General features: G+C 40.0%; 1 protein-coding gene across 1 annotated transcript in view; it reads left to right on the top strand.

The window, feature by feature from the left end:
* Positions 1–15,275, top strand: part of LOC118332552 (ephrin-A5b-like) — a 75,476-nt gene extending 60,201 nt beyond the window's left edge. Inside the window, exons 2-5 of the mRNA XM_035667898.1 lie at positions 412–704; positions 8,744–8,809; positions 8,945–9,025; positions 10,383–15,275. Coding sequence (XP_035523791.1) covers positions 412–704; positions 8,744–8,809; positions 8,945–9,025; positions 10,383–10,507 — 565 coding nt within the window. The 3' untranslated portion in view covers positions 10,508–15,275. The remainder of the gene's footprint in view (positions 1–411; positions 705–8,743; positions 8,810–8,944; positions 9,026–10,382) is intronic.
* The last annotated feature ends 6 nt before the right edge of the window (positions 15,276–15,281 follow it).

Raw genomic sequence — 15,281 nt, 5'->3', positions numbered from 1 at the left:
CTTGAGGTCTAAAAAATGTGTATACCTCTCCTCCCTCAACACGTTTTTTGGATAATTTTGAAACCTGCGCTTGTCCTTGCTAGGGGTCTTCCACTTTCCTGCCTTTTCCTTCCTGCCTACCTGTCAGTCAGTAGAACATGCATTGCAACACCTGCATGCTTGTGTGCAAAACAATACAGGGACCCACACATACAGCGCTACTAGTTGACAAAAACTCCATAGGGTACCTTTAAGTGACCAAAGTAAGGGCTTCAAATTTGACTTACTTGAGACTCTCTTAAGAAATGAATCTTTCTGCTTTCAAGTTTGACCTTGTAAGAACAATTAAAAAAAAACTTACTTATAATTTTTCTTATGAAGATTTGTCAATCATATATTCACATTTCCCCATTGTCTCACTCTCTTCTCCAGGTTTTACCGGGGTGATTACCACATCGATGTCTGCATCAATGACTACCTTGACGTCTACTGTCCGCACTACATGGGCCTAGTCTCTGACGATAGGGCAGAGCGCTACATCCTCTACATGGTGAACTACGATGGCTACAGCTCCTGTGACCACACCGCCAAGGGCTTCAAGCGCTGGGAGTGCAACAGGCCTCTGTCGCCTAATGGACCACTGAAGTTTTCCGAGAAGTTCCAGCTCTTTACTCCCTTCTCCTTGGGCTTCGAGTTCCGCCCTGGCAGAGAGTATTACTATATCTGTGAGTATGCTCTTATTTGCAGAAATTCTTGTACTTTGTATACAGACAGAAATCAGATAGTTACTGATTTAAATGCACATTTTGCCATAAAGTTCTATTACAGCTGCTTGTGTTTAAACAACATTTATCATCTGACAACTCTGGCTTCTTTAGTTAAATGAAAAAATGTTTTTGGAGAAAGTCATTGTCAAATATCTCAAAGTGAGGCGCCCAGAAAGTATTGTGGTATCAGCACTGAAACCCAGGTATTGTGTCAGCACTTAAATAAAAAGATTTACATTTATTAACATTGAGTCACATCAGAAGATCAGTTTCATCTTGGAATGTTGCAAAAAGACAGCAGCAATGTTCGGGTTTTGTTTTGCAAGTCCTTGGAAGGAGGGCCAAGCCAAAATACAAGCCAGAGGGAGCAAAACTTACTCTACTGTTCTCAACTGAGGTCTCGTCTGAAGTGTCTTTTGTTGCTGGCTGGCTGAGCTAAGCTTTCTCCTCCCTGTGAGAAGACACAGGAAAACAAACAGCTGGGAAGTCATGTTTTCATAAGTGAAGTCAGTGCCCTGCAGGGGCAGAAGAGAAGGGCTAAATGAGATACTGTGTGCTCCATGGTAGATTTTCGGTATTTATCTGACATCGGTCAGAGAAGCTTCACACATAACAGAAACCAATAGTAAGGAGTGTAAGAGTCAGTGAAAAGAAAACACAATCTTGGCATTGCAACAAAGCACATAATAAAGATATCCAATCCAAGGAGATTGGTGAGTGGGTTGGGGAAGTATTGGGAAAGTTTTTTTCTCCATAGACCCAGAGCAGGTGTTTCAGAAAGCTGCCTAAAAACTCTGATACATTAAAAAAAGATGCACAGTTTGACTCATCATCATCTTCATTGATTTCCCCTTAAATTCCATCTTGACACATTTTGTATCTTTGAAAACTTTGCGACCTCCACTAGAAGCTAAAAATTAGGTTCTGTGTGTTTGTAATGAAGATTGAGATCACAACAACATTAGACAACAATAGAATGTTTCCTCTTACGAGAAGTGCCATCTGGATTGTTTTTGTGTGAGATGCTGAGTTTTGGAGATATCAGCCGTAGAGATGTCTGCCTTCTCTCAAATATAATGGAACCAGATGGCACTCAGCCTGTGGCACTCAAAGTGCCAAAAAATTACATTTGAAAATCTCAACAGCAATGTCTATTTTCCAGATATCATGACCCGGTTACCCATGATAATCCACAGACCATGTTGTAAGCAGTTTCACAGGGTAATTATTTTGTTTTCTACCAAACTACAGCCGCCAACCATAGCTGAACGTTAGCAATCTCAGTGAGCTAGCAAACATTACAAAATACAGATTTTTGATTTTGGGGTGAACTGTTCCTTTAAGTGGTTAAGTAAAATATCAGTCAATGGACCTAACACTCTCCTCACGTCAATGTGGTCTTTGTCTCACTGATCTTGGGTGATGCACTGGGAAGAACATTAGCATTGTCCTCATGCAACTTGAACCAAATCTAAATCTGTATTTTTGTTGCAGTTTTGTATTGTGATTTATTACCCGTCTCCAAAGGTTTTTGTTGGATTTCTGTGTCCATTGGCTAGTCTACCCGACTCCGTTGCATAAATGTGACTGTATTGTTTGGGGAAATTGTGGTCTAACTGTTAGCCGTGCCAGAGAATTGTTGATGTTGTTGCAATTCCTTGGATGTTGATAAGAAAAATCATAGATTGCCTAATTCTGCTTCATTTGTTCAGTTGGCTCTGGTTGATGTGAAAATGAGTGAAGACCATGTTCTTGTATTCTTTGATGATGATTGATCATCCAGAGAGAGAGAGAGAGAAAGGCTGAGAGACAGTCCATATGGCTTCGAGCAGTTTCAGGCCATATGGACTATCTCTCACTGACTCAGATTCATGACTCATCCATCAGATCCTTGTTCACTAAAGACACTTTTCCCCCTCTAAGAACACAGGATCTGAGCACGGGATGAAATAACAAAAGACAGAGACATAAAATACCAAGGCCTTATAGTCAGTATTTCACATAACACCGATATTTGTCCTCACATTGTATAAAGTGGTATAGTTGGAAAGAAGAGCTGGAATTATGTATACCAATAAATTCTCATTTGAATGGTAATCTCTGTGTTCCTCCACTTAGAAAGACTTGGTTCACCTGTTTGGTGTGATGAATAGAAAAGTTTTGGGCTAAAAACAAAACTATTAGCTAAAATAGGCTAAAATGCTCCAGAACTGAGTGGAATAGCACAGCAACTCTTTCACATTACACATAGTAATTTGATCCACTGTTAAAACGGCAATATTGATTAGTGCGGCTTTAAGTTACTGAATCAGGTTTCTACACAATGTAATCCTTAGCTTTAGCTCGCTGTGTACCAACAGCAAATTATAGTGCGTTCCATTTACCCCGGAAGTCTGAAGTTGGAGCTGGGAATGACATTACACCCAAGTTGACAACGTTCCAGTACAAGTCAGAAAACCAAGCTCCTGCCAGGTTAGCCATGAGTCATTGTTAGCAATACCAGTTGTCCACAGACAGGTAATGTGTGTACGACTAAGTTAAAGTAATACAAAAGACAGAAGGAGCTGCTATGTTGGATTTTGAGGTTGAGTGAGATTCTTCTGACTTTCCTAGTTGGAAATCCAACTTCAGGGGGGCATTGCAGTTTGAATTTCTGACTGGGAACTTTCGTCTTACCAGTTCAAATGGAATGCACCATTAGTAAGGGTGATTTAATTTTCTGTACCGAAAAAGTTTTTGTCCACAGGCTTGTACTTTTTGACTTTTTTATCAAAGAACTTGATATTTTCTAATGCAGTTGCTTATCTTTTGTACTCGCAAACCTCAAGGTGCTTCGACTGTCAGTCAGCTAACATTGTCTCTGCATAAAAACAGGACTATTACTTCTTGAGCCTCCAAATGTGTAGGAAAGACTTTTTTTTATCATTGAAAGCTTACAGTATATCATCATGTATTCTCTCAAAGACTTTCTCGGAGCCTTGAAACTTATATTGGCGTCAGTGAGAAAAGAAGTATTGCTGTCACACATGAAAAACATATTTTTTCAGATGGATCCTTGTTTTTTTCCCAGCAGCATCATCCAGAAATGCCGGTTGCATTACAGTAAACTATGTTTTATCAGCTGCTGGTATCAGTGTCAAATTGCATGTTGACTGTGTCTTGCTCTAACAAAGCCCAACAATAGCTGATAGTTAATACCAGTGTTGTACATATAATATGGTTTGGGAATCTGTTAAGTGGTCATGTAAATGACACATTGAAGGGGGGCTCATGTCTTCTTGTCTCAGTGAAGACAGATACTCCTTTGTCTTCCTCCGTGGTGATCGTCAGTTGCCCCAGGCAGGGTGGAAGAGGGGGTGGGGCCACGTCAAATAGATGACACCTGCAGTTGGCTAAGGCCGTGCCCGTCTGGCAGGCAGACAAACACCCGGAGGAAAGCTGCCCTGGTGAGATCAGTATTGCGGCTGGTCCTAGAAGGTCAAAGGTCACCAAAATGACGATGAGGTCTGTGCTGTGAGCTTCTCATGGCCTCAGAGGGCGGCATGTTTTTCTAATAGAGCCTCAGTGGAGCGGGGAAAGCCTGATCCTAATCTCAGGGGATAGAAATCCAATTTTCAGAGGAGACAGTTGAGAGTCTGGCTCTCCCTGTGTGAGAGAGATGACTGTCTCCCTGTAAAGCCCTCGCGCTTCAAACGCCCGGGTCCCGCTCCATACAGCCAGCGCAGATCTACATCGATAATGACATGAACCCCGCCAGCCCAGTGCCCCGACAGTTTCCCTTTAGCTTCTCGCAGCTGAAGCAAAGACAAAAGGCTTTGTTTCCCCAAGATAAACCTATGATCACAAGAAAAACATCTGATCCCGCAGTATTTATATCAGGATCTGTCTAATTCACCTCACAGTCACACCAAAGCCTGGCCTCACACGGTATCCCAGCCTGTTTAGTGATCTGTGATATGTGCTGCCAGTCCCGAATGTGCGATGGTGACGATCATGAGTCCCGCAGCACATGACTGAACATGTAACATGTGCCTGAGCGTGTGACCGGCTGGTTATACCGTCGTCCCGTTGTCATGGTGAGGCGGCGGCCGGATGACCTGACTAACGCTGGGTCTAGAGTTGCAGGCAGAGCTGGAGTTACAGTCATGGTGAAGCACGGCTGTGTTGCTCGAGGATAGAAAACCCAGACTCTGACCTCAGTGGCAGACATGAGAGAGAGGAGGAGAGACAGTTGGGTAATTGTGTGTGTGTTGGAATCTGTGAAGGGATGGCGGTATGGGGGGGAGAAAGAGGGTGAGAAAGTGAGATGAGAGAAAGACAGTGTGACGCGGTGTCAGAGAAAGATAAAGAATGAGAGTGGGAAATGGTAGAAAGAGACAGAACATCGGAGAGGTCACCTGACAAATAATCCCAAACAACTGAAGTGAAATCAAAGCAATAATAAGACGTCCGTTAGAGATAATGCAGTAACAACCCGGGGTGCATTGTCCTGCTTATGCCATGGTTACTTACCAAAGGAACACAAGAGCGGCTGTGTGTTTTTTTTTCCTGTTACAGTGGTTTCATAGTTTTAATTTGGCCTTTTTACAGTTCAAAAACAACTGCAGCTACTGTTAATGCGATATATCTCTTTTTGCAGCACAGACTTCTGTGGATGTTCAGTGCTGGTTGAGTGTTAGGAGCAATATATTTCAAAAATATATTGAGAACAGCTTGTTACAGTGCTAATAACTGCTATTTCAATATGTTGCCATCTAAAATATGATATCAGTTTAAACTATGTGTTACCTGTGAGTTAATTGCAATGCGGTGTGAGGCATATGTATTGTTGCTATGGTTACCTGCAGTTTAATATTATCTTGCTCACTGATTTAGTGAAGAGAAATTCCCTGTTTGCTGTGGGGGAAAAAATCTACAGTACTAGTCGTTGGAAAAAAAACAATTAGTGCTGAAATGACTGACCAATTCGTATATTAATCAAAAGACAGAAAATGTATAAACTATTAGGTATTTATAAAACCAAAATTCCAAACTTCATTAGCTGGTTCCATATTTTGAAATGTGAGAAATTGCTGCTTTTCTCGGTTTTATCTTATTGTAAATGGTGTCACAAATCATGTGCCCCTTCAAATCAGATTTTCAATGAGCACACAGGAACTTTCCACTTTCAGCAGATGAATGTAAAAACATCCTTCTAGTGTCGAATTCTGCTCAAACATCCAACAGTAGGAACAAGAAGAGAAAGAGATTTCTGAGTGGAGGGGGGACTGCTCATTTTGTCTGACCAATGGACCATGAGCCAATAATATTTAAAGACGTCACCCTCGGGCTTGGGAACTTGTGACATTTTTTGCTACTTTCTGACATTTTGTAGACCAGACTAATTGGAAGTTGCAGCCCTAATCGGAATAATTTCATAAGATCAATAAAATGTCCTAGACGGGGAGCTTGGGACAATGGTTTCTTTCATTTGTCCTATAATGTGTCTCGATATATCTGTCCGTCAAGTCTTTCGTGCGAGACTGCAGAAGAACTGTTTTTATAGGACTCAAACAAAGAAGCGAGAGATAACAGCAGCCAGGGAAACAGAGACAGAAGGAGCATGAGAAGCATAAAGAAAGAGAAAGACTGGTCTTTGGCCAGTCGAGTTCAGAGACAGAAACTGAGACAGTGAGTTCTCCCGTCTGTTCCAGCCACCGCCAGGGTGTGAGGTAAGTTACTCGATACCCGCTGACACAGACAGAAGCAGCGTGATTGACACCGGTTCTCTGTCATTTATTTCCTCCCTCTGCTGCTTCACTTGCAATATTCCTCTCAGGGTGAACTTTTAGGGATGATTTTTATCTCCTCTCACAGCCGCGCGGTATCTGATAAAGTACCTTTTGAAATAAGAACCAGTCATTTGCGACAGTGGAAACACTGACATGGTTTACTTTTATCAGGAATTCACTGCTGAGCCAGAATCCATCACATGGAGCGTCTGGGCGAAAGGATAGAAGAGTGTCTGAGGACAAACTATGGGCACGTCTGTGCACAGATGCACATACTCGAGAAACCACGTACATGCATGCATGCATACCCAGCGACACACGCCCATGAATATCCAAACACACTCAAGGTTGTGTGTGTGTGTGTTTCAGGGGAGAATATGAGTAGGTCAGAGTACCGAGTCAGATAAAGAGAAAGAGAGAAAATCTATTGTGGGATGAACATAAGGCCAGACAAAACATGGAAAGATTCTTGACAAAAGTGCAGACAGAAGTTGAAGTCATTCGTCACAGCTGGAGACACCCTCAGCGCTCTATTAGCTACTTGGTCCCCAGCACTAGTTGAAAACAAATTAGATTTGGTAGCTCTGCAAAACAATCACACCAACTACAGAAAAAAAGTTTTGTTTTTAATGATTGCCTTTCACAATCAGAAAACAGAGGAAATGAGATTTTGTAGGTGAGCATAACAGCATGACACACATCTGCAGAAACGGCTGCCCCTGGCCAAATTAGACTTGGAAATATGAGGGTGACATTGAGTTGTTTCGTATCATAAAATATGGAGCACGTTTCACATCAGGATGAGAGGGAAGTTCAGGAAACGAGGTAAAGCTCTTCAGACTGTATTTAAAGGGATACGGTGGAGTACCTCTGATGAAGAAACAATCGACCTTGTCAGATTGTTCGTTTCTACTGCTTAGCCGATATTTATGAACGGAGGGGGATTTTAGAGTGAAGGTCAGGTGAAGCTGTGAATAATGGAGAATGGTGAGTGGGTTTGTATTAGCAGGAGCACAAAACTTGTGTTGGAATCAAACTGCATGATTCTTTGGTGATGTAGATTAGGTGATCATGGAGTCAGAGGTTCTTGCGGTGAATTTCTGGTTGGTCGAGGTCCAACATGTAATGAGCCAGGCTTCAAGACTTGCATTACAAACATACTGTAGTTAACTGGTAAGGAGGGGCCAGCTAGGGGCCCGCTTTAGAAGCTGAAGTTTCAAGTTTTTTCCCACACTGTAAAACCAGATAAGTTGACATTGATTATATCCAAAATTAGAAAGTAAAAAAAACATTCTTTAGTGATTTTAAGTGACACTGACTTCATTTTTTCATTTTTATTTGTACTGTGAAATCAAAATACCTAGTAAAAAGTACTTAAAAAAGAATATTTTTGTAACTTTTAAAACTTAGTGTCACTTGAAATTACTAGTAAAAGCTGTTTCATCAAGAATCAGTTTAGTTTGTATTACTTGTAGGCTTATATCGCGTCTGATTCCGTCAGTATCTTCATTCAGTTCAAGTAATAAGAGACCTGAATTAACAATAAGTGTGATTCCGGATACTTACAGTATCTGAGTTTCAGTATTGATACCAAAAACCTTGAGAAATATAAACACATTTTTTGCAGAAGCCTTTATTAACACTTCTCAAATGTTAAATGTCTAAACACAAGAAATTCTGAAAAAGCAAAATGTAAAAGTTCACTTAAATAGGTATTTTTATTATTATTATTCCAATATTTCTGTTTGGCAGTTCAGTTAAACTTTGTCTTGCAGGTGTTTATAGTATCATACTGGTAACAAATTGCTAGAGAAGAATGGTTGTTTTATTGAGTTAAAATGTTCTGATGTTTTAAACCTTATTCCATGTGTTGAAACGTATACTTTTCTGTGTTTGGGTGAATCATTTCTCTTGTGTGCCTAGTTTGATTTAAAAATGTATACATTTAAAGCCATTTCCTTTGTTGTCTGTTTATAAAGAATAATATGGAAGTGAAGGCAATTTTGTCAAAAAAAAAGAAATTCTAATTTAATTGTTTTCTAACAAAACTGTTTTGTTTCCAGATGGATGACTCATGATGTGATTTTTGAGCAAAATATGACGTCTGCCCTTTTAAACCATAACCATGCAGTCCTAGATCTGATCAAGGAAGGCATTTTGAAATGGAAAAGCATAGGCAACGTGCATAAAGTGTTTTGTTCTTAACTCTGCGTGATGTCTCCACAGCCTCCATCACTGACGACAAGGGAAGACGGAGCTGCCTTCGACTCAAAGTCTTCGTCAGGCCTCAAAGTGAGTCACGGATTGTTGTGTCTACTCTGCCTGGTTTCCCATTCTGTTGTGCAACAGCTCGTGGTCAGCCTGTGGACGAGTGACGCTCGAGTTCTCTAATCTTCACATATCCTCTCTCTTCTTTGTTTTTCTAAGACAATTGTGTGAAAAGCTCTGGGAGCGTGCAGGAAGGGGTCGATTTTGAGGACAACAGTCACAACTCCCTAGAACCCAGAGGTTGGTGGAAATAAACAGTACATAATGTTTGAGTGTGTGCTTTAGAGGCAGAATTTACATTTCCCACAACTGCTACGTCTGCTGATAATATTTCTTTTTTTTCATTTCCTTAAAAAAAGTTTCATGAATATGTATTAAGGAGAGTTTAAGAACTGAAGAAAATGTGTTATTTGTTATTGTTATTAGTATATAATAAGGAACTTTTAACTGTAATTGTCATTTTTAAATGCAGACAAGAATAATGTATGAATTTTTGTGACATAGCAAGCTGGTACACGCATTTTTAGTAACTGATACATAAATAAGTTTACCTATTGCATGTCAATTGGGGTTAATATTGTAGGTTATTGGCAGGCGAGTTGTGTGTAAACGTTTGTATTTCTGTGTCTACATAGTGTTTGTTTTTGTTTAGAGTAAGTAGAATTTTGCTTGTACATCATGGCCGGATTAACAAGCTAGGGGGCCCCAGGTCAAAAACTAACTCTGGGCCCCTATTGGCCCCCATATCTGTGGTGATTTGACTAAAGTAATAATTCAACATTTTGGGAAATATACTTATTTATACTTTTTTGCTGAGAGTAAGATACCACTCTCATGTCTATGTGCTAAACATGAAGCTAGAACTAAGAAATGGTTAGCATAGCTTAGCATAAAGACTGAAAACCAGTCGAATTATCTTGGTTATTTCTCTTTTTTTAATTTATACAAAAAGTATTGTGGTTTTAAGGGGAACTCACTGCACCAAGCCAAGAAATAGTCCCACACATAACCTCCTGTAAATGCTTAGCTAACCATCTCCTGAGGCATAGCTTCATATTTAACAAAGAGATATGAAAGTGGTATTGATTTTCTCGTCTACCTTGCAGAAAGAAAGAGAATAAACATATGTTGTGTTTTGTGTAAACGTAACCATTCTTTCAATCAAAATGTTATTTAGGAATAAGCACTGTGTACTTTTTGACACAGGGGTCAGGGTTTGAATACATTGTATGAATATGTGAAGGGGGTTGCGTTGAAGCTAATAATGGGTTGCTCTTTAAGGCCCTTTTCAGTTCAGCTAATGCTCTGCTTTAGTGCTGCACATTCCCAAGCAAATTTACAGTAATTTAATTTACCACAAACCAACTGACACAACATGATGTCACCTTTGGGTGCCTGAAGATTTGGGGTCTGGGGGTAGGGGTCTTGTTGTATGTGTTGGTTCAATGGTTTAGACAGGAATAAATGACAGCGTGATCAGTCCTGCTTACAGTGTCTGATTTCCTAGTCATTTTAACACAGAGAAAAAGCACCACTTCCTGTCTTATGTTTGAGCTGCTTTGCTTGTGAATGACAACATTCATCTCTCTCCCTTCAGACGGCATCGGTCCTGAGTCACCAGAGCCGGCACGAAGGGATGTGAACTCGGTTGGTCGGTGCCAGACTTCAGTCCTCCTGCTCAGCTCCGCCCTCATACTCCTGGCTGCCATCTTGTCTTTATAGCGCCCAGTCTGAGGAATCCCCCTGGAATGGACTGTCCTGATTGGACCACAGGCCACCCTACCCTGCAACCCCTCCCCTCAAGGAGCACTTTTAAAAATAAAAATAAAAACACTGACAATCTCTCTAGGTGAAAAGAGAGAGGGAGGGACTTCAGCACCGAAGCCTTCACTGTTTTTTGACTTGCCAACGAGTGTGATTCTTGACTTTCTGGCGGGTGCTGATGGTGGAGGCACCCCGAGGTGAAAGAGTCTCTGACCTGTCCGCCTCGCTACCGTTCACAGTATGCAGATATTAAACATTTCTTTTCGTTAAAGACAAGCACACATACATTGCTTTTAAACATATACACACACAGAACACAGACGACACAATCAGTTCACTCTTTAGCTTGAATGGCAAAGAAGCACAGCAGGATCCCTCAAAAGTTTACAGACTTTTAACATTTTTTGTGTTCAGGAAAAACGTCACGTAACCCCCGACCTGTAACATGATTAAATCTCACGTCAAAGTGGAGGAGGTTTTGAAGAAGATCTGGCAGCCACACATCACATATGGGCCAACGGAAAGGAAAAAGTTGCTAAGAGACTGTTGCCAAGGGCGTGGGGGTAGGAGGTGGGCCTTTGAGTTAACCTTCCGCTCAGGTTAAAAAAAGGAATCTGATGCATCGTGTCAGACTGTGGAGGACCCTTGCTGAGAGTAAAAAAAAAAAAAAGTTAAAGAAGCCCTCATCTTTTAGTGTTTGGATAGGGGCGGTTTAATGATCGATTAATGTATTTGTTTTTTTTAATAAATCACGTAATTCAATTGTAGCAGCCAACACGGGTGTACAGTAAAATATTTCAGCAGAGCGTAGAAGTGGATTTTGCCAGGCAAAAATGTATTTTCCTATTTATTGTGAAGTCCTCGTGCTTTTTTCTGTTCTGGTTCAGTCTGTAAGTACAGTAGAAAGGCAATAAAAAACAACTACCCATTATGTTAGTTCATATTACACACAGTTTATTTGATACAATCATACAAAAACACTGAGTATAGTTTATGTATCTGCTTGGATTGATTGCTGATGATGCTTTTTTAATTGTTTTTAACAAAGTCCAAGAAGAAGTGGAAAAAAAAAAAAAAAGTCTGATGTGCTATCAGGGTGTAGAAGTCGTTGAATATTTGTGTTTCGAATTTGTCATTAAAAATGTCACAAATGTAGTTTTACTATTACACTATTGCTTTTGTGAATCACTGTCATAACACAGCTATTGTATATATAGAGGCAAATTTCCTACAAAGTTCAGGGATGTGTCCATGCTTAACATGAGGTAAAAGATGATTTTTGTTTTGTTTTTCTAAATCGGGGAAGGTTGCTCTTCCTCAAATAAAACAGCACAAGTTTTCTGTGGCTAAAGATGTTTCAGTGAGACAGTGACTGAGTTACAGAGCAGGTGGTGGTAGTGTGTGAGGGGCAAGGGGGTTGTGCGTGATTCTTTGATGTCGTTTAAAGTGGCGTCTGAACAGAAAATACACCGGGGGCACCCTTGTACCGGTTATTTCTGGAATGAAAAATCGACCACCCGGGGAGATGGAATAAACAGAGCGAGGTGTCCTGTTCTCTCGGGGCAAACTGAAACTCTACCAATGGACCTGAGAGGCGAAAGAGAAGGAGAGCAAGATGTGAAGCTTTGTAGTGCTCCTGCTGAGATCAATAGTGATGTTTTAAAGCAGGAACATGCGGTAAACATATCTTCTCCACTAGGCTTGTGCTGATTGGCGCAAATCAAAATCCACTATTGACGGTTGAAGAGACGATGGCCTTTTTTTTGTCAAAGAACAAAATCTAAACTTTGCTCTTTACTGTGCATTTACAGGATCAGCACAAGTGACTCTGCTCCTTAAGTCAAAGCAACACGTTTGCGTTCCCTTTTTCATCTTCTGACAAGTGCAATCTGATAAAAACCCGTCATTCTCCATTCTCCATATGCCTGCTCACCAAAGCTTTGCTCTGTGCACCGATGTCCACAGCATCCGCTGCCATTATAGCCGCTGTGTGTCCACTGGGTACGTGAGCCACACGATTTTGAAAACTCTTTCCCCCGTTCTGCTACCTTTGGCTACATTTTTGCCAGACTTACCTGTGTCGCTGAAGAGTGAAATTCACTTGTGAATGTATATAAATGCCTGTAATTAGTTTTTAATTATGCATTTCATTTGTTACTGACTTTGTCTAAAATACAGCAAAACTAGTTTTTCGTGTTTGTAACTATAGAGAGACCGAGAAACTGAGAGAAGAGACCTTTACCCATCTGCCGTTGGAGACCAGTGAATTATCTATCAGCGTTCTCTGGTAATGGTATAGTGTAACAGTACTATAAAATATAGACTGCCCAACCGTATTTTCCACCCATCACTCTCAGCAATACTGAAAAACACCTGAGTAGCAGCTTACTGTCGCAGTATGATGCAGTATTAGGGCCACTCATTAAAGACTGATATTAAAGTTGTCAATTTGAGCTAAAAGTTATAATGAGTCATAAGTTTGAGAATAAAGTGATGATTTAAACTAAGTAGTATTAGTAGAATATCTATATTACAAGAGAAAATGATAAAGAATAAAGAAAAAAGTTTTGATTTCAGAGGCAACTATGAGATTGAATCAGAATTTCAGATTAAAGTCGTAATTTTACAGGACTAAATATAAAAATAAATAAAGTAATTTTTGAAGAAAAGTCAAAATATGAGAATAAAGTATTTTACAAAAACCACAATGAGAGAAAAAGTTATATTACAGGAATAAAATTGTAATTTTGCGTGAAAAGTAACCTGAGTAATCTCGTTACAATAGTACAATTTTTCTTGAAATATTTTTATCCCCTTATCAGTGGCCCTAATATTCCATCATTGTGCAGACAGCTTGTTGTCAGAGAAGAAAAGTTACTCACTTAAAGGGCCACTCCCTCGATTAGTAGTGCACCTCTATAAAGTAAAATGAGTCACAAGAGACAACAAGTAACAGAGGACAGACACACTGACCTTTTACTCTCAACTACTAAGTTTAATACCCCATAATGCAACTCAGTTGTATCTTTTGTTAGACTGTTCCAGCCTAGTAAATGCCCATCTTTCAAACTCCGCACCACCAGTTTGTTACACACACTTCCTGTTATATATTTGTTGTCTTCAACCCAAGCTTAATGACATCATCAGGGTTACTTTATTTTTACAAAAAGGTTCCTCCTGTACCACAGAGGACATTATACAACATTTTTCACAGGCGGAGTAGTCCGCTATGTGATGAGTAAACTGAAGTTGATGTGAAATTGGTGCAGTGCCCCTTTAAATAGTAATTTATCATTTATAAGTGATCAACAGCATCAAATTACAGAGCCATACTGATATTTCTGTCCTTCAAATTAGTAACATCACCTTCACCCCTTAATACTCTTGTTTTACACTAATTACATTCAAATTGTGTTACATAATCTCAGATTACTGTTTCACAGACCTAAAGAATATTCACATATGTCAGTACGAAATATAAATGAAAATGTCATTAAATCTGAGCTGAGAGTGCCAGGGAGAAAAGAACTGAAGGCAATAACATAATAACATAGGTTTTGGTCCACAAGTGTATAATGTGAGGGAAGGAATTATTAATGTAAGGACATAAATTAAGTTTTTGAGGGTAGTTTCAGGGAGTAATTCTTAATTTGAGAGCACAAATGACTACTTTATTAAATCTTTTCCTCCTCACACCTACCAGCCTCCAACCACTTCAGTTCAGCCAACATTAAGAGTCCACTGTCACTGTAATCATCGCCTCCAGCCACGCCATGATGAGAAAAACCAATCAGTTAGTTGGTGGATACTGTGTATCCAGCAGTTAGTCTGTTGTAACATACAGTGTTAGATACTTTCTCTTTTTTCCACACCTCTTTTAAAGGGCGATTTAACTGACACATTAATGTTCTTAGCAAGAAAAAAGCTTCACTGTTTGATATGAAAAAATGCTTCGTTTCATTTTATATGTCTTTTATATGAAACAAAAAAATAATACAGGATTAATGTTGCACCCTCTGTCTGTAAATGTGTGCAAACATGGCACACAGTGAACATGCAGTGCAGTCGGGTTACAATCATGAATCAAAGGGCCTGAAGAAAGAACAGATGGATCTCCAAGAGCTAAAATATCTGTTTTCCCTGCCTTTTTTTCTCCCTCTCTCCCTCTCTTGTTCATTGTATTGTTGCATCAAAAGTGTCTTTAAAGGTGCAGGATGTTCTTTCTTTCTGTTCTGAATCTTCACCTCCAGCTGTTTTCAAACCGAGCTACGTTTAAGATCGGTGCGGTGCCGATGTTACGCGATTCAGGAGATGCAGTTGACTTATTGGTGTGCAGAAGCTCAATGTGCTTGTTTGTGGCAGCAGGAGAAAGTCTGTTTTCCACCTCGAACTTTGATGTTTCATGTTTTATTGAGCAAACTGCGCTACAAGGAGAGCAGATATTATATTCTAAGGACTTCTTCACCTCATTTTGGTACCATGTAGCCTGAAGCAAACGCCACTGTGTCCCTGCTTTGCAGTATGATCTCCATCCTCTGTATCTGAAAAAAAGGATGTGTGCTTTTGTCAGTGCATTTAGCATTGGAAAGGTTTTTGTTACTTTAGCCACAACTGTGCTTTTCCCCCCAAAAAAACTAGACATGGATGTGCCACAGAACTGCACATTTCTTTGAACATTGTAGTAACTGTACCTTGTGCCTATATGAGCCCCATCCTCTCCTGTACTCATCTT

Source organism: Morone saxatilis, unplaced genomic scaffold, assembly GCF_004916995.1.
Source record: "Morone saxatilis isolate NCDOM2014 unplaced genomic scaffold, NCSU_SB_2.0 Contig21, whole genome shotgun sequence".
Lineage (NCBI taxonomy): Eukaryota > Metazoa > Chordata > Actinopteri > Moronidae > Morone > Morone saxatilis.
This window is presented reverse-complemented; position numbering and strand designations above follow the sequence as displayed.